This window comes from Ursus maritimus, unplaced genomic scaffold, assembly GCF_017311325.1.
Source record: "Ursus maritimus isolate PB19 unplaced genomic scaffold, ASM1731132v1 scaffold_6, whole genome shotgun sequence".
Taxonomy (NCBI): domain Eukaryota; kingdom Metazoa; phylum Chordata; class Mammalia; order Carnivora; family Ursidae; genus Ursus; species Ursus maritimus.
In genome coordinates this window covers 47,951,141-47,978,148 of record NW_024426774.1, presented here as the reverse complement: position 1 = coordinate 47,978,148, position 27,008 = coordinate 47,951,141, and the positions used below count along the sequence as shown (strand labels likewise).

General features: G+C 37.0%; 1 protein-coding gene across 1 annotated transcript in view; it reads left to right on the top strand.

Annotated features, from left to right (window-relative positions):
• The window catches only part of ALMS1 (ALMS1 centrosome and basal body associated protein), a 216,998-nt gene that overhangs the window by 166,099 nt on the left and 23,891 nt on the right, over positions 1-27,008 (top strand). Inside the window, exon 17 of the mRNA XM_008700492.2 lies at positions 12,159-13,321. Within this exon, the coding sequence (XP_008698714.2) occupies positions 12,159-13,321 (1,163 nt within the window). The remainder of the gene's footprint in view (positions 1-12,158; positions 13,322-27,008) is intronic.

Here is a 27,008-nt window from a genome sequence, read left to right as displayed (position 1 = left end):
TTTGTAGAGATCCAGATGCGTCTTCCTGCGTCTCAGGCTGGTTCCGTGGTTGTTTAGGCTGGTCTGGTACCTATCCAGCTCGACTCGGAGGACCGGCTGAAAACGGTGTCTCCTACTCCTCCGCCATCTTAACTCCCTAGATAATGAGGGTAATCTAATAGATATGTATAAATGTATGCTTCAAAAAATCTTTAAAACTTTTCAGATGCCCATAGAACATTTCTAAAGAGCTTTATTGGTATATAATGCACGTACTATACAGTTCACCCATTTAAAGTATACAATTCAATGGTTTTTACCCTAGTCATAGGTATGTGCAGCCATCAACACAGTTGATTTTAGGATGTTTTCATCACCTCAAGAACAAACCCTATCCCTTAGCTATCACCCCTCTAATCCCCTCATCACTCTCCACTGCTCTACTTTGTCTCTATAGATTTCTCTATTCTGGCCCTTAATACAATAATTAATAAGGAATCATATAAAATGTAGACTTTTGTGACTGGCTTCCTTTAAGTCAGCATGTTTTCAGGTTCATATAAGTTATAACACATATCAATATTTTTTTCATTTTAATGGCTGAATAAGATTCCATTGTATGTATATGCCACATTTTATCCATTTGCCCATTAATAGACATTTGGGTCATTTCTACCTTTTGACTATGATAAATAATGCTTCTGTATAAATATTCATATACAAGTTTTTGTGTGGACATATGTTTTCTTTTTCTCTTGGGTATATACCAAGGAGTAGAATCACTGGGTTATATAACTTGAAATTTAATCATTTAAGGAACTCTCAGACTGTTTGCCAGAGTTGCTCCATTATTTTACATTCCCACTAGCAGTATATGAGGATTCCAGTTTCTCAACAACCTCAATAACACTTATTATTATCTGACTTTTTAAAATTTATTTATTTATTTGTTTGTTTGAGAGAGAGAGAACAAGTATGGGGAGGAAGGGCGGAGGGAGGGGGAGAGAAAATCTCAAGCTGAGCGCAGAGCCTTACTCAGGGCTTGATCCCATGACCCTGAGATCACAACCTGAGCCGAAACCAAGAGTTGGACATTTAACTGACTGTGTCACCCAGGTGCCCCCTGACTTTTTGATTGTACCTATTCTAGTGGTATCAACTGGTATCTCATTTTGCTGTTGATTTGCGTTTCCCTCATGACTAATGATGTTGAACATCTTTTTGTGTGCTTATTGGTCAATTGTACATCTTCCTTTGAGAAATATCTATTCAGAACCTGATGTGGTTTTTATTTGGGTTATTTCTCTTTTTATTGAGTTCTAAGAGTTATTTATATATTCTGGATACATTTTTTTCTATCAAAATTTTGATTTTCAAACATATTCTCCATTGCGTGGGTTGTCTTTTCACTTTCTTGATGATATCCTTTAAAGTGGAAAAGTTTGTAATTTTGATGAAGTCTCTTTTTTCTTTTGTTGCTCATGTTCTAACAACCTTTTGCCAAATCCAAGGTCATGAAGATTTATCCCTGTGTTTTCTTCTAAGGTTTTATACTTTTAGTTTTACTTTTAGGTCTTTGATTCATTTTGAGTTAAATTTTGTATATAGTGTATATAATTTTGTATATAAGGGTCCAACTTAATTCTTTTCCATGTGGTTATCCAGTTATGATACAGCACCATTTGTTAAAAAGACTTCTTTCTTCATTAAATGGGCTTGGCACCCTTATTGAAAATCAGTTGACCATAGATGCATGATTTATTTCTGGGCTCTCAGTTCTGTTCCACTGATCTATATGTCTTTCCCTGTGTCAGTGCCACAATGTCTTGATAAATAGCTTTGTAGTAAGATTTGAAATTGGGAAGTGTGAGTTTTCCGACTTTGTGTTATTTTTCAGAATTGTGTTGGCTATTCTGGTTCCCTTAAAATTCCACATGAATTTTGGCGTCAGCTTGGCAATTTCTACAAAGAAATCAGCTAGGATTCTGGTAGGGATTGTGTTGAATCTGTGATCATTTTGGGAATTGTTGCCTTTTAAATAATGTTTAGTCTTCCAATCTATGAACTGTTATTTGCAAGTGTGTAACAATACAATTGACTTTTTAATATTTACCTTTTATCCTTCAACCATGGTGAACTTATTTTAGTAGTTTTAATATAAATGTTTTATGTATTCCTTAGAACTTTCTAGATCCTAGAAAGCAAGTAGGGAGCCTGATGCGGGGCTCAGTCCCAGGACCCTGGGATCATGACCTGAGCCGAAGGCAGAACCAGCTGAGCCATCCAGGTGCCCCTGACATTTTGTCTTTAAACACTGAGTATGGTTTTAGCTGTGGGTTTTTCATAGATCCCTTTATCAGATTGAAGGTGTTTCCCTTTATTCTTAGTTTGTTGAGTGTGTTTATCAAGAAAGGGGGGGAAGGAGGGGTTGGATTTTGTTAAATGCTTTTTCTGTGCCTTTTGAGATGATAAAGTGAGTTTTGTGTTTTAATATTGATTGATTTTTGGATATTGAACCGACCTTATATTTGTGGGATAAATCTCACTTGGTGAAGGTGTATAATATGTTATATTTAGATGTTAGTTTGCTGGTATTTTGTTCAGGCTTTTTGTGTCCATATTCATAAGAGATCTCAGTCTGTAATTTTCTTGTGATGTATTTGTTGGGTTTTATTATCAGGGTAACACTGGCCTCATAAAATGAATTGACAAGTGTTCCCTTCTCTTTATTTTTTAGAAGAACTTATAAAAAATCAGTTTTAATTCTTTAAATGTTCGGTAGATGGGGTGCCTGGGTGGCACAGCGGTTAAGCGTCTGCCTTCGGCTCAGGGCATGATCCTGGCGTTATGGAATCGAGCCCCATGTCAGGCTCCTCCGCTATGAGCCTGCTTCTTCCTCTCCCACTCCCCCTGCTTGTGTTCCCTCTCTCGCTGGCTGTCTCTATCTCTGTTGAATAAATAAAAATAAAATCTTTAAAAAAAAATAAATGTTCGGTAGAATTCAGGGGTGAAGATGTCTGGGCCTGGACTTACTTTGTAGGTAGTTTTTTTTTATTACTAGCTCAAACTCTTCATTTGCTCTCAGTCCATTCAGATTGTCTATTACTTCTTGAGTCATTTTCAGTGGTTTACGACTTTCTAGGAATGGAATTTGTCCATTTAAGTTATCTAATTTGTTGGCATACATAGTTCATAGTATTCCTTTATAATCCTTTTTATTTCTGTAAATAAATAAAATGTATTTATTAGTGATAAATTGGTACTAATGTTCTCTACTTCATTTTTGATATGAGTCTTAGTTTTTTCCTTGGTTTATCTAGCTAAAGTTTGTCTATTTTGTTAATTTTTTGTGAGAACCAGCCTTTGGTTTCAATTATTTTTTTCCTTTTTTATTCTCTATTTCATTAGTTTTCACTCTGATCTTTATAATTTCCTTCCTTCTGTTTGCTTTAGTTTTAGTATGCTCTTTTTCTTATGCTTAGGTGGAAGTTTAGGGTTTTTTACTTGATCTTTCTGCTTTCTAGTTATAGGCATTTACAACCATAAATTTTCCTCTTAAGATCTAGCTGTATCTGGGGTGGCTGCGTGGCTCAGTTGGTTAAGTGTCCAACTCCTGGATTCTGTTCAGGTCATGACCTAGGGGTCATGGGATCAAGCCCTGCATTGGACTACTCGCTCAGATTTTATTTTTTTGTCAGAGAGAGAGCGAGAGCGAGAACAAGTAGAGGGATCAGCAGGCAGAAGCAGGCTCCCAGCTGAGCAAGGAGCCTGATGTGGGATTAGATCCCAGGACCCTGGGATCATGACACCTGAGCTGAAGGCAGATGCTTAACCCACTGAGCCACCCAGGCATTCCTCAAAACTATCTTCTAACACTTACCAGAGTTGACATGACAGTTAAGCATCTTCAGGTCCCAAAAATAAAGTGAAAGCCCGAACCCACTGTAGAGATAATTAAGCACTAAAGCTAACTGTCACCCTAAGGGTTTTAGCTGAATTCTGTAGATATGGGATTTTTTTCCTTTTTTTTTCTTTTTCTTTTCTCTCTCTCTCCCTCTTTTTTTCTTTCTTTCTTCCCCCCCCCCCCGTGGTGAGCAGCAAAGCAGTTTATTGAGTGATAGTAAAGTTTATTGAGCGATACTACAAAGCTCCCAAAGAGGGAGGGGACCCAAGAGGCTTGCCCTGGGATTTATTTTTAATGTCTACATGAAGTTGGGAACAAACTATACAACTTAGGGCACACCCAAAGTGAAAAGATCTTGCTTGGGTTTCCAGTAGGCTGCAATCTAAGTAAAAGAATAAATAAGAAATAAACACATCCGTGCAAAAGAGTAAAAGCGAGGAAATTTGCCTGTGTCAGCCATGGTAACAAGCTTGGGGGGAAGAAGGCAGTGGCAAGTTTATCCTGAAATGTGTAACTGCAGACCAGCTCTCGGGCAGGTTTATCGTTGAGAATTTTGGAGTGGTACAATTTGTTGGTGCAATGAACTACACGTTACTTGAAAATTCTCCAGCCCAGAATTTTATTTAAAATAGCCCTAGGTTGGTAGTGCCAACTCATACGCCTGAAGGCTGAAGCAGATGCACATCTCTCTAAAGAAATTTCAACTTTTTACCATGAGTCCATATTGATATAAATAAATGATTAAATAAATAAATGGGAGCAAATAGACAATTCTGTGCAGAATTCCAAATGTATGAGTATGTATGGAGTATATAGACACTCCACCCTTAAGGAGACAGAGCATAACTCCTTCCTCGTTAAGAGTGGATTGCTCATAGTAAGGGGAAAGAGAGTAAGTTTATAGTGAAGAACCTGACAAACACTACCTCAGCCAGGTAATCAAAGTTAACACCAACAGTGATAAGTCATGCTCATGGTATGTACCCTTAACATGTGATGAGAATGGCACTTTAAAGTCTTCCTCCCCAAAACCTGAAACGCCAGTCTAGTCATGAGAAAAACATCAAAAACCCAAATGAACATTCATCAAAATATTTGATCAGTACTTTTCAAAACTGTCAGGGCCATGAGAAACAAGAAAAATCTGGGGAACTGTCACAGACCGGAATAACCTAAGGAGATATGATAACTAAATGTAATGCAGTTTACCTATATGGGAGCCTGGAACAGAAAAAGAACATTAGGTATAAACTAAAGAAATCAGCTAGAGTGTAGGCTTTGATTAATAATAATTCATCTTTATTGGTTCATTAAATGTAATAAATGTACTGTATTGATGTAAGGTGTTAATAATAGAAGTAACTGGGTATGAAGTATAGGAAAGTATTTGTACTACCTTCACAGTTTTTCTGAGACTAAACTATTCTAAATCAAAAGGTTTATTTTAAAAAAATCACGCGTTAAAAAAAAACAAACAAACCTACACATGTTGTGATGAGCACTGGGTGTTATATAATTGTTGAACGCTACATCAAAACCTAATGACGTACTATATGTTGGCTAACTAACATAATAAAAAACACATAGAAATAAAAAACTCATGCATCCATACTGATTTTAAAACACATTAAGATTCATTGATTAGATAGATAAGAAAAGGGGAGGCTTCTCTTCATAGTACAATGCCAACTAAACATAGGAAAAATAGAGTTAGAAAATCTCCATAGTTAACCCTCATAGTAATAATAGATGTAAGCAAGAATCATCAGTGGATGATAAAACCAGTGAGTGAAAATTTATGGGGGAGAAGGATATTTATTCAGCCTTGAAATATCCCACAATATCTTCCCACATTGCTCATTAATTTCAAAGGGAAAAAGTTAACCTTTGCAGTAGAGAACTCTGGACTTCAGTATTAACATCCACCAGGAATAGGACACATTGAAATTATGTACTCTACATATGATGTACTTAGAAGGACACATTACTCCTGTAGAACTGTTGAAAATGCGTAACTTTAATCACAGTGAAACTCACAGAAACTCAAATTGAAGGACATTCTACAAATAACTGTTCTGTCATCTTCAAAAATGCAAGTGTCATGAAGGACAAAAGCCGAGGAACTACTCTAGATTAAAGGATACTAAAGAGACATGGCAGCTGAATGTAGTCATGATCCTAGATTGAGCTCTAGCCCAGGGGAAAAAAGGACTACAAAGGACGGTTTGGGGAAAATTGCTGAAATTTGAATATAAACTTCACATTAGTATCATGTCAATGTTAAATTAGATATGTTTGATAATGGTATTTAAGAGACTACCTTTCTTTCTAGGGTATACGTCCTATAGTATGTGAAAAGGCAGGGTGAAAAAGACATGATGTTTACAACTTCTTCCATGGTGGCTCAGATAAAATATTAATAATATATGTATATATGTGTTTATGGTTGTGAAAGAGAGATAAAGGCAGTGTAGCAAAATGTTAGTAACTGGTGAATCTAAGAGAAATATATAAGTTCATTATACTGTTTTGCAGCTTTTTCGTAGGATTGGATTTTTTTTTTAAATAAAATAAAGTTTCTCTTTACCAGAAAGAGTCTGAAAAAGGTGATGGAGATGGTGTAGGGTTTAGCCACACAAGGTATTAAAATGAACTATAGAACAGTAGTAGTTAAAAGGATGCTGCTGGAGCAAGAGACTGAGAGTGGGCACATTAATGGAAATAAACTTAAATACAGTGAGAATCTACTCTGTGATAAAACTGCCATTTCACATCAGTTTGGAATAGATGGATTATTCAACAAATCATGCCAAGATGCTTACCTAGCACTTGGGGACGTGGAAGTACAGACTTAAGTTGTAGTTCTACCTTCTCTTACCAAAATTCATATATTTCAGAGATGTAAGTGTATAAAAGCACAAAATCATAAAAGTTCTAGATGAAGGTATGGATTATTGTTACTTAATAAGGTAAGGTGACAAAATCTAAAAGTCATAAAGGCAAAGATTTGATATATTTGTCTACATTTTTAAATTTAAATTTCTTTATGGTGAAAAAATACCATATACGAAGTCAATTTATAAGTGGAGAGTAGGAAAAGAATTTTAAACTGATATTGAGAAAAGGGGGCTAATTTCCTTAATGTGCAAAGAACTTTTCATAAATCAAAGACAGTCTGACAGAAAAAAAATCAAAGGACATGAGCAGGAATTTTATGGTAAAAGAAATATAAATGGCCATTAAAAATATGAAATAATACTTAGCCTTTTTAATAATTAAAGAAATATACTAAATTACAGGTTTTTTTAAAGCCTTTTAGTATAGATGAAAAAATTTGATGCCAATAAAAATTATTGTTGGGGTATGGGAAAACGTACATACATTTTCATAATACTGTTGTTAGAATTGCAAATTTATGGCAAATTTTTTGAGGAGTAGGGCAGTTTGGCAATATCTAACTGTTACGACTTTAGTAAATTAACATTTGTTAAGTAGAGCTCTGGGATGTCCAATGGCTCAATAAAAGAGCACAGGGGAGTTAAATTAGAGAAGTTTATTACAGGTTCTGGAGGAGGTACATGGCATGCTTTGGGAGGCTACACGCGGAGGTCAAGGCAGGGTGCAGGCAGAGAAAATGGCAGGACCTGGAGTACATGCCTTTATTGGGGTCTACAAGTGGAGCTCCTTGGGGTTCCCAGGCCAAGTCCGGATTGGTCAATTCAAAATCGGAAATAACGGTATTTTGGTAAGCTTGTCAGGAGTTTTATCTAAGGAGGGAGGTGCATATGGGAAAGGCCCTGTTTATCACAAGGATTTTTGGGGAAATCATATAAGGAACTAAATTTACTTATGACTCTGCAGGTTGTTCTCTAGTGCATGCATTCATGGAAGGGACTAGCATCAGTTCAAAGGACCTGCAGGCCACTTGCCCCCTAGAATGGATGCTGAGGCAGCAATATTATGGACCCCACTTTATCTAAACTCTCAACACTGACTAAAACTGAAATAAATGTCCTTGTCACCCAGCATTTCCACTTGCAGGAGTTAGACACATAAAGTTGTACCAAATATATAAAATCATACACACACACATACACAAAACATTCACTGCAGCATTCTTCAGAAGAATAAACAACTGGAAACAGCCTAAATATCTAGTTAAATTATGGTATGTCAAATCAGTTAATATAAAATGTTTGCATATACATAAAATCTTTTTTTCTTTGAACAAATAGTTTTGCATTACTTGGCAGCATTTTATCTGAATGGATATACAAAACCTGCTTAATAGTTGTTATTACTGGAAAGTGGGCCTGGGGGCTTAGGAATATCAGGGAGACCTTTTTCACCTTCATTGCATTCATTGCATTTTTCAAATATTTTACAATGAGCATGTTTAACTTTAATTTTCATTGCATTATTTGAATATTTTGCAATGAGCGTGTTTAACTTTAATTTTTAAAAAGTGGTAAATCATATTTTTAATATATTTGGGGGGAATTTAGCAAATGTTATGTATAGAACTAATGCATTATCAGAAGTAGATAACTACCTCAACTGATTTGACCGTTACTCTTAAAGAAGTGCCATGAGGGGTTCCTGGGTGGCTCATTCAGTTAAGTGTCGATTCTTGATCTCAGCTCAGGTCGTGATCTCAGGGTCCTGAGTTCAAGCCGCACCCTGGGGCTTTAAAAAAAAAAAAAAAGGTGCCATGAGATAGGATTGGCTAGTCTCATTGTTCATTGAGCCCTTTATACTCAGTGAACTCAGCTTGCTCACTTTCTACTCTACTATATTTTACTTCAGCCCCAAGTCAGTGGTACTGTGTTGATTAAAAATGCTGATATTAGAAAACAAATATACTTTACAGTAATGTTGTTTCCTCGTTCTTTTACTTTTGCTTTTTTAAAAAAAAAAGATTTATTTATTATTTGAGAGAGCATGAGAGTGAGCATGAGCTGGGGTGAGGGACAGAAAGAAGAAGAGAGAATCTCAAGCAGACTCCGTGCTGAGTGCGAGCCCGACACGTGGCTCGATCTCACAACCCTGAGATCATGACCTGAGCCAAAAATCAAGAGTTGGTCGCTTAACAAGCTGAGCCACCCAGGCGCCCCATATTTTTGCTTTATTTTTTAATGTATTCTATCTAGCCCTTTGAAATTTTGCTTCTTTTATACTGTTACTGTGGTATCCTTCCTGAAATACAGCCATAATCATGTTACTCCTCTGCTCAAAATGATATAGTGGCTCTTAATTTCCATTAAGAATAAAGTTAAAGTCCTTAGTCTAGTGTTCCAGGCTCCATATAATTTGTCCCCACATACCTCCCTCCCATTCGTTCCCCTTCCTTCCTTCCTTCCTTCCTTCCTTCCTTCCTTCCTTCCTTCCTTCCTTCCTTCCTTCCTAGATCTACCTATTGGCCATTTTATGTCTTCTTTGAGGAAATGTCTGTTCAAGTCCTTTGCCCAGTTTTTCAGCCGGATTATTATTTTACTACTGAGTTATATGAATTCTTTATATATTTTGGAGATTATCCTCTCCTCAGATATCCAGCATGCATATATTTTCTCTCATTCCATAGTTTGCTCTTTCACTTTATTGTTTCCTTTTCTGTGCAGAACCTTTTTATTTTGAGGTAGTCCCACTTGTTTATTTTTGTTTTTGTTGCCTGTGCTTTTGGGGTCATATCCATGAAATCCCAAGATCAGTGTCGTGAAGCTTTTCCCCTTTGTTTTCTTCTAGGAGTTTTATAGTTTCAGGTCTTACATTTAAGTCTGTAATCCATTGTGAGTGGATATTTTTAAGATTTTATTTATTTAAGAGAGAGAGCATGAGCAGGGGGAGGGGCAGAGGAAGAGGGAGAAGCAGACTCCTGGCTGAGCAGGGACCCCGACCCAGGGCTCGATCCCAGAACCCTGAGATCATGACCCTAGCCGAAGGCAGATGCCTAACCAACTAAGCCACCCAGGCACCCCTTGAGTTGATTTTTGTGTAGGGTGTAAGGTAAGGGTCTATTTAATTCTTTTGCCTATGGATATCTAGTTTTCTAAAACCATTTGCTCAAGAGCCTGTTCTTTCCCTTCTGGGTATTCTAAGCACTCTTATTGAAGATCAATTGACCATAAATGGGTGGATTTATTTCTGGGCTGTCTGTTCTGTTGGCCCCAAATAACCTTCCCTACCTTATTTTATCTACTGCCTTTACTTTGTATATTGTATAGACACATAAGCTGAATGTTTACACTGAACTATTTGCTTTATACTTTCCCACTTTTATGCCTTTGCTCATGCTACTTAATGAAACGAGGGGAAAAGCCAGCATGATTGGAATATAATTAACAAGGAGGAGAGTAATGCATGGTGAGGTACAGGTACACCTTGTTAAGGAGTTTGAGTTTTGTTCCAAGAGTAAGAGAAAATTGTTAAATAGAAAATGATAGGTCCAATTTACATTTTTGTGGGTTTTTTTAAGATTTTATTTATTTATTCGACAGAGATAGAGACAGCCAGCGAGAGAGGGAACACAAGCAGGGGGAGTGGGAGAGGAAGAAGCAGGCTCATAGCAGAAGAGCCTGATGTGGGGCTCGATCCCAGATTGCCGGGATCACGCCCTGAGCCGAAGGCAGACACTTAACCGCTGTGCCACCCAGGCGCCCCCCCAATTTACATTTTTGAAGTTTACTGTTTGAAGAACAGATTGGAAGAGGACAGGAATGGATGCCTTCTTTTTTTTTTTTTTTCTTTTTCTTGCGTAATTACTCGGGCCAGTACTTCCAGTAGTATGTTGAATAAAAGTGGCAAGAGTAGGTATCCTTGTCTTATTTCCTGATCTTAAAGGAAAAGCTTTCAGTTTTTTACCATTGAATATGATGTCAGCTATGGTCTTGTCATATATGACCTGCATTGTGTTGAGGTACATTCCTTCTATATCTATTTTGTTGAGAGTTTTTGTCGAGTGGATATTGAATTTTCTCAAATACTTTGTCTACATCTGTTGAGATGATACATGGTTTTTATCCTTCATTTTGTTAATTTGGTATATCACATTGATCGAATTGTGGGTATTGAACCATCCTTGAATCCCTGCAATAAATCCCACTTGATCATGATGTATGATCCTTTTTATATATTGTTGAATTTGGTTGAGGATTTTTTACTCCTGTGTTCATTAGGGATATTGGCTTGTAATTTTCTTGTCTGGGGTCAGGGTAATAGTAGCCTCATAAACGAGTTTGGAAGTGTTCCCTCTTCTTGTACTGTTTGGAAGACTTTGAGAAGATTTTGTATTCTTTAAAATGTTCGGTAGAATTTACCGGTGAAGCCATCTGGTCCTGGACTTTTGTTTGTTGGGAAGTTTGAGAGTCTTTTTATACTTATTAGGTATAAAAATCCATGTATCTTATTGTAGTCTGGGGAAATTGTCTTAGGGATTCTCAGAGTAATGAAAATTCTGGTTGCCAATAATCTATAGTGTGGGCAAAAAGGATCCCATAGTCACAAGTGTTACTTTGTTGCGCATATATATATATCTTTGTTTCTACACATGACTTGGAACTCCAAAAGTGTGTACATTAGTGTTTACAGCTAGGGTTTATAAATTGTAAGATGTTCTTATATCTAAAAATGCCTGTTTTGATATAGAATAATGACTGTGAAAAACTGAAGATGAAGATAGTAAATTTTATGTTAGGTGTATTTTACCACAATAAAAAAAATTGGGAAATGTGAAGATGATTCAGAGAAAGGAATTTTAAAAGCCTCTAAGAGACATGAAGAGTTTTTTTTTTTTCTTCATCCTGCCTGTTTAGTTACTGATGATGAAAATGAGGTCTCAGGTTTCTTAGCTGAAAATAAGGTTAACAGTACCTCTCGCTCAGTTTTATCAACAAGATTGATTTAAAAGGAAAAGAGACAGATAGAGAGCACATATCATAATACTCCACGTGTAGCAGGCAGTGAATACATAGCAGTTGATGTTATAATCCAGAGAACTAAAGTGCCTTCCTAAGGTCACACAGCCAGTCTATGGCAGAATCTAACCTAGAATCCGAGTCTTTTGACCCTTAGTCCCTTAAAGTTTTATTGCATCAATCTGGCCCGCAGGCACATGGCTAGAATCCTTTGTGTAGTTAGTGAATTTCCTGAAACTTTGTATGAAGCTGTTTTTTCCTTAGGTCTTTGTTCTGTATCTAGAGAATTAAGTGTGAATACCATTTCGAAAGGGAATGCAAATATTTTGAAAGTCCTTCAAAATCTTTTTCTTTCTCCTTTTCAGAGTCCAGATGTCATTCAGAATTTGAAAATACTACCCATTCTGTCTTCAGGTCAGCCAAGTTTTACTTTCATCATCCAGTGCACCTACCAAGTGATCAAGACTTTTGCCATGAATCCTTAGGGAGGAGTGTTTTCATGAGACATTCTTGGAAAGATTTCTTTCAGCATCGTCCAGACAAACAAAGAGAACACATTCGTCTTCCTTCCCCTCATCAAAATGTGGACAAGACAAAGGCAGATTATACCAGAATAGAGAGCCTCAGTATCAATGTGAACTTGGAAAACGAAGTGATGCATAGTCCTAAAAGTCGGGCTAGAGATTATCCCAAAAGTGACAAACAAATTAATGATCAAAAAAAGGACCATAAGGTCACCCCAGAGCCAACAGCTCAGCACAGTGTGAGTTTGAATGAACTCTGGAACAAGTATCAGGAGCGAAAGAGGCAACAGAAACCTCCTGAGTTCAGTGACAGGAAAGAACTATCCTTGGTGGAGCGACTTGATCGTTTGGCTAAACTTCTTCAGAATCCCATCACATACTCTCTCCGGACCTCTGAAAGCACACAGGATGATAGCAGAGGGGAACGAGATGTTAAGGAATGGAGTGGTAGACAGCAACAGCAGAAAAACAAGCTTCAGAAAAAGAAGCGATATAAGAGCCTAGAGAAATTCCATAAAACCGCAGGAGAGCTTAAAAAAAGCAAGGTGCTTTCTACTCATCAAGCTGGGAAACCCAATCAGATTAAAATCGAACAGATTAAATTTGATAAGTATATCCTGAGAAAACAGCCAGGTGTTCATTATAGAAACAACACTTCTTCAGATTCTAGACCCTCAGAGGAGAGTGAGCTGCTCACAGACACCCCCACCAACATCGTTTCCACCACGACTTCTCCTGTGGAATCAGATATATTGACGCAAACAGATAGAGAGGTGACTTTGCATGAGAGGAGCAGCTCTATTTCCACCATTGACACTGCCCGACTGATCCAAGCTTTTGGCCAGGAAAGAGTTTGTCTGTCACCCAGACGAATTAAATTATACAGCAGCCTCACCGACCATCAGAGGAGATACTTTGAGAGGCGGAACAAGAAGAACAAGAAAGCACTGAATATGAGTCATCCCCAAATGACTTCTGAGCACACCAGAAGGAAACACATCCAGGTACATGGCTACAAATTGCATCTGGCAATGTGACTGCCTTTTTCATGGACTTTTTAGTTAAGCTTTGCACACAGGTGAAAAAAAAGCCAATTGCCCTTTCCTCACTATAACATTTCTTACCAACTGGAAAATAGTGAGAAAGTGTAGTACAGTGCTATTGTGAGTTGTCATTCTTTTCATCAACACTCAGTTAAACGAATTACCCTTTGGACGAAGGGCTTTGCTGCTAAATGCTTCAGAATCTGCAAAGTGTCCCCCTGGCACAGGGGGGCTTCCAGTTTAGGATGGTCTCCATTCCGAACAATAGTGCCTGGCTTTTTTGTTCATTTGGGTTTTTTTGTTTATTCGTTCCTCCCTGTCTTTCAAGAACTTTTGAGGTGCTTTTAAACACATACATTGATGCGCACATACACATATACACACACCCATACATATATAAGTAATACAATAATGAGTTTTTTTGAGTAAATGAAGAATTAGAATAATAGAAAATTAAATTGAAGCCAGGGAGGGGTGAGCTACAACATGATTTTTAAAAATAAATAAATGAAGGGTTGTGAGTGATGGGAAGACAAGTTGAAGCCAGAAGGGAGATCAATATACCTGTGGATATGGTTGCTAGAACTGAGCCACGAATTTCGCTCCGTTTTCTAGCAGTTGGTGTTGCTAGAATTTTGTGACCTATTACATAAGTTTGTAATATAAAAACATACTAAAATTTCAAAAACATTATAGATATTTCTGATACTAAGACCTAAGAGAAATTCCTCTCATCTGTTCTCGTAAAGAAGGCACCACAGTGTGTCTAACAGTCTTCAACAGCATCCTTACAAGAGATTCAGTAACAGAGGCGCCTGGGTGGCACAGCGGTTAAGCGTCTGCCTTCGGTTCATGGCGTGATCCCGGCATTATGGGATCGAGCCCCACATCAGGCTCCTCCGCTATGAGCCTGCTTCTTCCTCTCCCACTCCCCCTGCTTGTGTTCCCTCTCTCGCTGGCTGTTTCTATCTCTATCAAATAAATAAACAAAATCTTTAAAAAAAAAAAAAAAAGATTCAGTAACAATACCCATAAGGTTAATATGACCTTAGATTAGGGAGATAAAATTAGGGTATCCAGAGGAGTGCTCTCCAAAGAAGGATGCTTGCAAAATGGATCATTATAAAAAAAGAAAGGTGTTTTAAAAAAAAAATGTTAGATTTATATTTATTTTTCTCAACCTTTTAAAATTTATATTTCTGTATATCTTTTACAATATATGAGTATAGTCATAATTTATAGCTTATAAATAAATATCTACTTTGGTAATTTGTGCTCAAAAATACTTTATCAGTAGGACTGCATGATCAAAAAATTTAGAGACCACTTGTCTAGAGGAAAGGAAGCACAAGACATTCAATTTGCCATAAATATTTCTCATAATTGAGTATTTGGTAGGTATTAAATGATAATGATTACTTGTATAAATAGTACAATATAACTTTTTTTCTTTAAGTGAAGAATTGGGAATGATACAGATGAAGGTTTTTTGTTCCATAGAGGAGATCTGGATAAAAAGATCTCGATAGAGGGGTTTTTTGTGTGTGGTAAAACACAAACTTTACGTCAAGTTTACAGTTTAACCATTTTAAAGCATACGGTTCAGTGGCACTGAGTTTTACAGTGTTTTATATCAGCACCACTATCTGGTTTGTGTACTTTTTCATCCCTCCAGTAGAAACTTCATAATCATTAAGCACTCACCCGCTGGTGCCTATTCTGTGTATTTCATGTAAATGGAATCATACCATATGTGACCTTTATTTTTTATTTATTTTTTATTTTTTAAAGATTTTATTTATTTATTTGACAGACACAGCCAGTGAGAGAGGGAACACAGGCAGGGGGAGTGGGAGAGGAAGAAGCAGGCTCCCAGCAGAGCAGAGCAGGGAGCCTGATGCGGGGCTCGATCCCAGGAACCCGGGATCACCCCCTGAGCCGAAGGCAGATGCTTAATGACTGAGCCACCCAGGTGCCCCACATATGTGACCTTTATGTCAGATTTCTATCACTTTAGCATATTTTTGAGGTTCATCCATGTCCTAGCCTGTGTCAGTACTTTATTGCTTTTTATGGCTGAATAATATTTCATTGCATGTATATACTACATTTTATTTATCCATTCATCTGTTCATGGACATTTAAGTTGTTCTATCTTTTGGTTACTGTAAAAAAGAGCAGATATGAACATTTGTATACAAGTTTTTGTATACAAGTTTTGTTCTTTTGGGTATATACTTAGGAGTGGAAGTACTGGGTCATATGGTAATTCTGTGTTTAGTTTATTGAGTAATTACCAAACTGTTTTCCACAGAGGATACACCATTTCATATTCCCACCAGCAATGTCTGAGGGTTCCAGTTTCTCCACGTTCGCCAGCACTTTTTATTTACTTTGTTTTGTGGCGGGTTTTTTTGCCAAGCTACTAGGTGTGAAGTATCTCATACTCATTGTCATTTTGATTTGCCTTTCCCTTTCGTAATGGCTAATGACGTTAAATATCTTTTCGTGTGCTTGTCCGCCATATATATATATATGAGTGTGCCACTCAGGCGCCCCTGGATTGTAGATTCTTATTGGATATATAATTGGCAAATATTTGCTCCCACTCTCTGGGTTATCTTTTCACTTGCTTATTACTGTCCTTTGATGCATATCTGTTTACTTTTGATGAAGTTCTATTTTTTGTTTTGTTGCTTGTGCTTTTGTTGTCATATCTAAGAAACCATTGCCAAATTCAATGTCTTGAAGATTTATTTCTATTTTCTTTTAAGAATTTTATACTTGTGGGGCGCCTGGGTGGCACAGCGGTTAAGCGTCTGCCTTCGGCTCAGGGCGTGATCCTGGCGTTGTGGGATCGAGCCCCACATCAGGCTCCTCTGCTATGAGCCTGCTTCTTCCTCTCCCACTCCCCCTGCTTGTGTTCCCTCTCTCACTGGCTGTCTCTATCTCTGTCGAATAAATAAATAAAATCTTAAAAAAAAAAAAAGATAAAAAAAAAAGAATTTTATACTTGTTAGCTCTTTCCTTTGCATATTTGATATATATTGGGTTAATTTTTGCGTATGATATGACATCATTCATTTCCACATGGATATCCAGTTGTCCTAGCACCAGTAGTTAAAAAGACTATTCTTTCCTCATTGAGTGGTCTTGGCTCTCTTGTCAAAAATCAACTGATGATACATGTGAAGGTTTATTTCTGGGCCCTCAATTGTATTCCTTTGATCTACATGCTTATCTGTATTCCATTACTACAGTGTTTTTGATAACTGTATCTTTGTAGTAAGTTTTAAAATTGAGATGAGTTCTCCAGTTTTGTTCTTTTTTAAGACTACTTTGGCTATTCAGCCCCCTTGTATTTCCATATGAATTTTAGGATCAGCTTTTCCATTTCTGCCAAAAGGTCATGGGGATTTTGATATTAATCGCTTCAAATCTGTAGATTGGTTTGGAGTTTATTGCCATCTTAACATTAAGTCTTCCAGTCTGTGACCACAGAATGTCTATCAATTTATTTAGGTTTTTAACTTCTTCCAGCAATGTTTTGTCGTTTTCGTTGTTCAAGTCTTGCATCTTCATGGTTAAATTTATTCTTACTTGATTTTCTTGTTCTCTTTCTTTTTTTATTCTTAATTGTGGTAAAATACATATAACAAAATTTATATATCCATTTTTAAGTGTGCAGCTTGGTGGTACTATGTACATTCATATCACTGTGTAAACATTACCATCCTCCATCTCCAGAACTCTTTTTCATCTTGCAGAACTGGAACTCCATACAAACAACTCCTCATTCCACCTTATGCTCAACCCTTGGCAACCACCATTCTACTTTCTGTCTCTATGAATTGGACTACTCTAGGTACCTCATATAAATGAAATCATTTATTATTTGTCTTTTAGTAATAGGTTGATTTAATTTAGCAAAATATCCTCAAGTTTCATCCATGCTGTTGCATGTAACAGGATTTTCTTATTTTCTAAGGGTGAATGATATTCCATTGTATGTATATGGCATATTTTGCTTATCCATTCAGCTGTCTATAGGCAGTTGGGTTACTCCTTCTTTTGACTATTGTGAATAATGTTGCTGTGGATATGGGTGTGCAAATATCTGTTCAAGAGCCTGCTTTCAGTTTGGGAGGTATATATATATGGCCAGAAATGGAATGGCTGAATCATGTGATAATTCTGTTTTTAATTATTTGAGGAGCCGCCATACTGTTTTCCACAGCAGCTGCACCATTTTACAGTCCCACCAACAGCGCACAAGGGTTCCAATTTCTTCACATCCTTGCCAACACTTGTTTTGTTTTTTTATAGTAGCCATCCTAATGGGTGTGAAGTGTTATGTCATTGCATTTCGATTTGCCATTCCCTAATGATGAGTGATGTTGAACATCTTTATATGCTTATTAGTTATTTGTATATCATCCCTGGACAAATATCTATTCAAGTCCTTTGCCTGTTTTTTACTCGAGTTTGTTGTTGTTGAGTTGTAGTTCTTTATATAATTCTGGATATTAACCTCTTCTACCTAATTTGTAATATTCTTTCTTACTCCGTGGATTGCCTTTTCATTCTGTTGATTTTGTCCTTGGATGCAAAGCATTTTTCATTTAGATGTAATCCAATTTGTCTGTCTTTGCGTTTGGTCCCTGTGCTTTTGGTGTCATATCCAGGAAATCATTGCCAGATGCAATGTCATTAAGGTTTTATTCTGTTTTCTTCTAAGAGTTTTATGGTTTTACATGTCCCAGCACCATTTGTTGAAAAGACTCTTTTCCCCATTGAATGGTCTTGGGACCCTTACCAAAAATCACTTGACCATATATGTGGGGGTTTATTTCTGGGCTTTCTGTTCTATTCTGTTGGTCTTTATGTCTTTCCTTATGCCAATACCATGCTGGTTTTGGTTTATTATATCTTTGTAATAAATTTTGAAATCAGAAAGTGTAGGACCTCCAACTTTTTCTTCTTTTCCAAGACTGTTTTGGCTATTAAGAGTCCCTTAAAATTCCATATTAATTTTAGTAAGTTTTTCTTTTTGATGCTATTTTAAGTGTAATTGTTTTCTTAATTTCATGTTTGTATTGTTTATTGCTAGTATATAGATACATAATTAATTTTTGCATGTTGGTTTTGTATCCTGTAACTTTACTGAATTCATTTGTTAACTTTTTTTTTTTTAAGATTTTATTTATTTATTTGACTGAGATAGAGACAGCCAGTGAGAGAGGGAGCACAAGCAGGGGGAGTGGGAGAGGAAGAAGCAGGCTTCCAGCAGAGGAGCCTGATGTGGGGCTCGATCCCAGAACGCCGGGATCACGCCCTGAGCCGAAGGCAGACGCTTAACAACTGAGCCACCCAGGCGCCCCTCATTTGTTAACTCTTAACAGTTCTCTTGTGGATTCTTCAGGATTTTCTAAATATAAGATCATGTCATCTGTGATTAGAGATAGTCTTACTTCCTCCTTTCCAGTGTGAGTGCCCATTATTTATTTTTCTTGCCTAATTGGTCTGGCTAGAACTTCCAGACCAACAGTGTCAGATAGAAGTGGCAAAAGTAGGGGCGCCTGGGTGGCACAGTCGTTAAAGCGTCTGCCTTTGACTCAGGGCGTGATCCCGGCGTTATGGGATCGAGCCCCACATCAGGCTCCTCCGCCGGGAGCCTGCTTCTTCCTCTCCCACTCCCCTGCTGTGTTCCCTCTCTCGCTGGCTGTCTCTCTGTCACATAAATAAATAAAATCTTTAAAAAAAAAAAAGTGGCAAAAGTGGACATCATTGTCTTGTTCATGATCTTAGAAGGAAAGCATTTAGCCTTTCACCATTGAGAATGATGTTAACTTTGGGTTTTCACATATGACTTTTATCATGTTAAGGAAGTACCCTTTTTTTTCTTTTTTGTTGAGTAATTTTACCATAAAAGGGTTGTGGTTTTTGCCAGATACATCAGCATCTACTGGGATGATCACATGGGTCTTTTTTCTTCTTTTATTCTATTAATATGGTATATATTGATAGTCATGTATTGACTCAACCTTGCATTCTGAGATAAATCCTTAAATATTCCTTTGTCTTGATATATAATTCTTATCATCTGCTGCTGGATTCACTTTGGTAGAATATTGAAGAGGACTTTTGCATCTTTATTTCTAAGGGATATTCATCTGTAGTTTTCTTAAGGTAACTTTGTCACCTCATGGAATGAATTAGGACATTGTCCCTCATCTCCTGTTTTTTGGATGAGTTTGAGAAGAATTAGTGCTAATGATTGATACTTTCTTTAAACCTTTGGTAGAATTAATCAGTGAAGCCACTAGTCATGCGTTTTTCTTTGGGGCAAAGTTTATTGCTGATTCAGTCTCTTTGTTATAAGTCTACTCAGATTTTGTTTCTTCTTGAGGCAGTTTTTGTAGTGTGTGTGTTTATAAGAATTTATGCATCTCTGTTGTTTTTCTGGTCACTATTTCATTTATCTCCACTCTAATCTTTATGCTTTACTTCTGCTTGCTTTGGGTTTAGTTTGCTCTTTTTTTCCTAATTCCTTACAGTTTAAAGTTAGATTATTGATTTGAGATTATTATTTTATGTAAGTAATGAATCACTAAATCCTACACCTGAAACATATTACGCTGTATATTAACTAACTGGAATTTAAATAAAAACTTGGAAGAAAAAAACTATGAAATTATTATTATTTTTTAGTATAGGTGTTTACCACTATAAATTTCCTCTGAGCACTGCTTCTGCAGATGCGAATTTTTTCTAAATTCAGCCTTCACTGCATTCCAAAGTTTTAGTATGTTTTATTTTCATTTTCATTCATCTCAAAGTATTTTCTAATTTTCCTTATAATTTCTTTTTTGACCATTACGTTTGACTATTTAATTACCACATTTTTGTTTATTTTCCAAATTTCTTTCTCTTACTGATTCTCGTTTCAATCCACTGCGGTCAAAGAATAAACTTTGTATTATTTCAGTCCTTTTAAATTTATTATGACTTGTTTTGTAGCCTAGCATACGGTCTCTGTGGAGAATTTTCATGTGTACTTGAGAGGATTGTGCTGTTGTTGGTTGGAGTGTTTTGTATATTAGGTGTAGTTGGTTTATAGTGTTACTCAAGTCTTCTGTTTCCTTACTGGTCTTTTATCTAGTTTTTCTATCATATTGAAAGTAATGTATTGAAGTCTGCACCTATTAATGTGGAACTGTTTCTCTATTCAGTTCTGTCCATTTTTGCTTCACATACTTTGAAGTTCTATTGTCAGGTATGTATGTGTCCATAATTGTTATATCTTCTTCATGGGTTGACCCTCTTATCAATAAATAATCCCCTTCTTTATCTCTTGTAATGGTTTTTAACTCAAAGTCTCTTTTTTCTGCTATTAGTAGAGCCACCCCAGCTTTCTTTTCATTACTACTATTTGCATGGGATATCTTTTTCATCCTTTTACTTTCAAATACTGTGTCTTTGGATCTAAAGTGAGTCTTCTTCAAAATGGAGGGGGGGATGGGGGACAGCAAGGAGATGGCAGTTTGGGCTGTATATCTTTTATGGGTTTGGTTGAGGACCCTGTCCTCCTCTCATGGGTGCTGTGGAGGGGGCCAGACTGGAATGACTTCATTCCATTAATAACATCTGGTAAAAATGCTATGGCACCAATAACATCCCCAGTATAGGCTGCCACACACTGACATTTGCCAGGATGGACTTGTGATAAAGACAAGATGGACTTTGTGATAAAGACAGGACTGAGGTTCCCCCTTTCCTGAGCGTGAATTTCTTTCTCACCCAAAATTCCTGACTACATGGGTTCTAGAAGTAGTGGCCTGGGACTGTAGGGTATTACCAGAATAACACACTTATCTGACACCTTCTGATGAAAGGAACTACTAGGTAGCAGCAACAACAAATCCTATTCTTGAGAATATGATATTGAATCTAATTGAAATGGGCTAAAGCATCAGTTCCATTCTATGTCATTTTAAATAACAGTTGAGCCTCGAACAGCATGGATGTGAGCAATATAGATGTGAAATAACTACTTAAATGCAGATTTTTTTCAATACAGTGCTATACTACAAATGTATTTTCTCTTATGATTTTCTTAATAATATTTTTATTTATTTGACAGAGAGAGACAGCCAGCAAGAGAGGGAACACAAGTGGGGGGAGTGGAAGAGGAAGAAGCAGGCTCCCAGCAGAGGAGCCTGATGTGGGGCTTGATCCCAGAACACCGGGATCATGCCCTGAGCCGAAGGCAGATGCTTAACAACTGAGCCACCTAGGCGCCCCTGATTTTCTTAATAATATTAATAACATTTTCTTTTCTCTAACTTTATTATAAGAATACTTTGTAATATATATAACATAAAATAGATGTTAATCAACTGTTTATGTTATCATAAGGCTTCTGGTCAGTAGTAGGCTATTAGTTAATTTGGGTGGAGTCAAAAGTTAGACGTGGATTTTCTGCTACCTTCAGGGGTCAGCATCCCTTTTTCCTGTGTTGTTCAAGGGTCAACTGTATAAGAAAACAGCCTCAGTGCAGGTGTTTGTATGCTCTTACTAAATTGCCTTAGTTGGGGAGCCTGGGTGGCTCAGTCAGTTGAGTGTCTGACTCTTGATTTCTGCTCAGGTGGTGATCTCAGGGTTGTGAGATCTCAGGGTTGTGAGATCTCAGGGTTGTGAGATCGAGCCCCTTTTGGGCTCCGCACTCAGCAGAGAGTCTGCTTGAGACTCTCTCCCTCCGCCCCTCCCCTCCCAAAACAAGTATCTTGCCTTAGTTTTTAAAATGAATAAATGAATGAAGTCTTTTTTAGACAACACATAGGTGGATCATGTTTTTTAAAATCCATTTTACCATCTCTGCATTCTAATTGGAGAGTTTAATCTATTTACATTTAAAATAATTACTGATAAGACAGCACTTACTTTGGCAATTTTGCCATTTGTTTATGTCTTACATAAATTTTTTCTTTTTCATTTCCTCTATTCCTGCCTTCCTTTGTATTTAACTGATTTCCTGTAATGAACCATTTTGATTCCTGTCTCATTTCCTTTCCTTTATATTTATTTTCATAATGCTTACCTTGGGGATACAATTAACATCTTACGTGTATAACATAATATGTAACATGAACTGATACCAATATAGCTTAAATAATACATAAAAACTCCCACTTCTATATTGCTCTGCCTCTCACCCTTTTATTTATTTTTTAGAATTTTATTTATTTGTTTATTAAGATTTTATTTATTTGAGAGAGCATGAGCAGGGGAGGGGCAGAGGGAGAGGGAGAAGCAGACTCCCCACTGAGCAGGGAGCCCACGTGGGCCTCAGTCCCAGAACCCCAGGATCATGACCTGAGCCAAAGGCAGACACTTAACTGATTGAGCCACCCAGGCGCCCATGCCTCTCACTCTTTTAATTGTTATAGTCACAGATTGTATCTTTAGATTATATATACCCATTAACAGAGATTTATAATTATTTTTTATGCATTGATCTTTTTTTTCTTTAGAGAAAGAGAATGTTTGTGCACGTGAGTCAGGGAGGGGCAGAGGGAGAGAGGGAGAGAATCCCAAGCAGACTTCACACCCAGAATGGAGCCTGAGGTGGGGCTCGATCTCATGACCTGAGCCAAAATCAAGAGTTGAACACTTAACTAAGTCACCCAGGTGCCCCTATGCATTTGTCTATTAAATCTTACAGGAAAAGAAAGGGGAGATACAAACCAGAAATATAATATTACTGACTTTTATATTTACCTATGAATTTACATTTACCAGTGTTGTTTCTTCAAATGGCATCATATGATTTTATTGCTTCACATTATTTCACGTGTTGCCTCTTGTTCTTTCATTTCAGCCTAAAGGAGTCCCTTTAGCATTTCTTGTAGGGCAAGTCTTCCAGTAATGAATTCTTTCAGCTTTTGTTTATCTGGGAATGTCTTCATTTCACCTTCATTCTTGAAAGATAGTTTTGCCAGATAAAGATTTCTTTTTTCAGTTTTTCACATCACTTTATATGTCATCCTACTGTCTGTTGGCCCCCGTCATTTCTTATGAGAAAGTGGCAGTTAAATTTACTGATTATCCCTTCTATGTTATGAGTCTCTTCACTCTTATTGCTTCAAGATTCTTTATCTTTGACTTTTAAGAGTTTGGTTATTATGTGTCTTGGTGTGGAGCTTGTCCTACTGGGAGTTCATTGAACTTCTTCAATTTTAGATTCATGTCTTTTATCAAATTTGTGGAGTTTCCAACCATTATTGCTTCAGATAGTCTTTCTGACTCTTCCTCTCTCTCTTCTCCTTTTGACACTCCCACCATCTATATTCTATGTAAGCTTGATGGTGTTCTGTAAGTCTCTTAGACTCTGTTCATTTTTCTTTATTCTGTTTTCATTCTGTCCCTCAGACTGGATAATTTCATTTATCCTGTCTTTAAATTCATGGATTCATCTGTCTGTTCAAGTATGCTGTTGTACTGCCCTGGTGAATTTTTCATTTCAGTTATTTTACCTTTCAGCTTCATAATTTCCATTTGTTTCCTTAATCTCTATTTGGTGAGACATCATTCTCCTTGTTTATTTGTCCATGGTTTCCTTTAGCTCTTCAAGCATATTTAGGACAGTTGATACAAAGTCTTTGTATAGTTTAAAAAAAAAAAAAAGAATCTTTGTATAGTAAGTCCAATGTCTGTGCTTCCTGATGGGCAGTTTTCTGTTTTTCTTTTTTTTCTTGTAAGTGTCCCATACTTTCTTGTTTGGATGCCTTGTAATTTTTGGTTGAAAACTTGACATTTTGAATATTGTGATGTGGTAACTCTGAGAATCAGATTATCCTCCCCACTACCTAGAGTTTGTTGTTATTGCTTGTTGTGGGTTAAAGTTGTTGGTATGTTTAGTGATTTTTCTAAACTATTTCTATACAGACTGTATTTTTGGTCTCTGATGTCTGTTTCTTTAGCTCATTAGTTAGCTAGTTGTTTGACAGATTGCCTTAAGTGCCTGGAATCAAGAGAAAGCAAAAAAAGAAAGAAGGAAAGGAAAGGGGAAAACAATTCCCTAGGTTTTTGTAGATTATCTTTGTATTAGGGACTCCAGTGCTTAAAAGGCCATTTACAACTCTGCCTTAGCCAGATTTCCAGCTTGCACTGAACCTACAGATCAGCCAGTTGTCAAACCTTATGGTCTTCTCAGGTCTTCTCTGCACATGCATTCTGCACTGTGCATGCACTTTCTAGTTTCCCTGGGGTTCATGGGAGATTTTCAAAACCCCATTTCCCCAAAATTCTCACTGCTTTTCTCCCTGGCTTTCAGTGTGCCTAGTGTTTCAACCAACTTTTATTTATTTGTTTGTTTGTTTATTTATTGCTTGCCCTATGCAGTAATGCCTTTTTCATTTAGTTTTCACTGTTTTCAAGGAAATTCTGTCCTTTAAAATGCCCTAAAAGAGTTCCAGGTTTAGTGAAACAAAGATAGGCTCCCTTGTGTCAGTCCTTTAGGGAATACTCAGGCAGGTTCAAAGAAACAGTTCCTTGGAAACAACATACTCTGTGCTTTTTTTTGGAAGCAAGTACCTACACTGTGAATGCAGGCTACTGTCTTCAATGCCATGCCTGGGAAGGGTATGTTAAAAGCCACAAAGCGGGGCGCCTGGGTGGCACAGCAGTTAAGTGTCTGCCTTCGGCTCAGGGCGTGATCCTGGCGTTATGGGATCGAGCCCCACATCAGGCTCCTCTGCTGTGAGCCTGCTTCTTCCTCTCCCACTCCCCCTGCTTGTGTTCCCTCTCTCGCTGGCTGTCTCTATCTCTGTCGAATAAATAAATAAAATCTTTAAAAAAAAATAAAATAAAATAAAAAAATAAAAGCCACAAAGCTCTCCTATCTTGTTTAGGTGGCCTTGCTATTGCTTAAGTTTTCACTTAGTTGCCATAAACCTTTGACTATCTTCTAGAATTCTGATGAGGTTGATTTTTTGACAGTTCTTGCCAGGTGTGTTGGTGACAGGTCCCTGGAGGTCCTTATTCTACTGATTTTGCTAATATCCCTCCAAGGTAGAGTTTTGTACCCTTCCCACAACAGCTACTGTTCCTGTTTCTTGGGTCTGCATTATAATAGATGCTTGAATAAACTCTTCTTTTTCCTGGTGGATTTTATAGAGAAAGAGCAAGAAGGTGCCGAGTCCCCCAATTTCTGTAGCTCCCAAGGGTTTCACTTTCTTGCCAGTGTATATACTTGGTCTCTGCTTAATCCAGTCTCCATCCTTCTTAATATTGTCCAGTTGTATTTCATCCAGATGATCTGGTGCTCATGTCGCATGTCTCCCTGCAGGCAAAAATTTCTCCGTAGATTTTGGGCCAAGGTTAACCTGTGATCTCAACTTTCTGATGGCTTCAAGAAAAGTCATGAACTTGAAGTTGATACACTTTTGTTGTTGATGGTGGTGGTGTTATAAGGATGGAGGGCTGCTTTATCTGACTGTTTAGATCCCTGAATGGGAACTAGATATATATATCTACTAGATTTAAGTTTGTGGTATTTTTATTATTAGTGCTTTCTACATGTTCTGTAAGTGTAGCTTTGGATTTCCTGTTTGATCCAAGAGGAAAGGTTAGGGGGTAATTTTTTTTTAATTAAAATTCTTAAAGTTGGATTTATTGTCACTACATATGAACTTACAATTTTAAAGTATTGTGATCAGAGATTGTACTCAGTTCTATTTCTGTTTTAAGGATATTATAGCAGTTTTCTTTGTGGCTTAATGTATGAACAAGTACTCCAAGGGTGTTATAAAGGAGGTGGAGTTTCCATATAGAGTATGACATTCCAATTATATCCAGTAATTCACCTTTATTAATTATATTTTTCCCAAATATTGGTTTCCTTGTTCTGTTAAGGACTTCAAAGAGTGTACTTAGGGGTGCCTGGCTGGCTCAGTTGGCAGAGCATGTGACTCTTGATCTTGGGGTTGTGAGTTCAAGCCCCACATTGGGTGTAGAGCTTACTTTAAAAAAGTTACAGTGTCATCATGCACAAGAGTTGGTAGACACACAAGGTTAAAATGTACTTTAAAAAAGTATATTTGAAGGTCGATTTATTTTTGTGGTAATTAAAGGTTTATAGGTACATGTTTATTCTATGTCTGGCACATAAACATTCATGATACTTTTTTTATTCACTGTGAATTATACCATAAATCATACAAAGTAAGTTTCATTTTCCATTTTGTCTTTGATTCCACTTCAGTGCAATTTTTTAAACTTTACATTTGCACAGTTTCTCTTTGCCTGTCCTTCTGCTTTTAGCCTTTCTGGGTCACTTTGCTCAACTGTAAGTAGCATCTAGTTAAATTTAACTTTTTTTCCCCCAACGAATTTGAGCACTTTTCCTTTGTGGTGAGTTTATTCTACTTAACTGTGAAGTTATAACAAATATGTTTGGTTTAAATTTTATTATCATTATTTTTTCCTGTTCTCATGTTTGTTGGTTTGTTTATTATGATATGTTAGTCTCCATACAGTACATCATTAGTTTCTGATGTAGTGTTCCATGATTCATTTTTGCATAGAACACCCAGTGTTCCATGCAATACGTGCCCTCCTTAATACCCATCACCGGGCTAGCCCATCC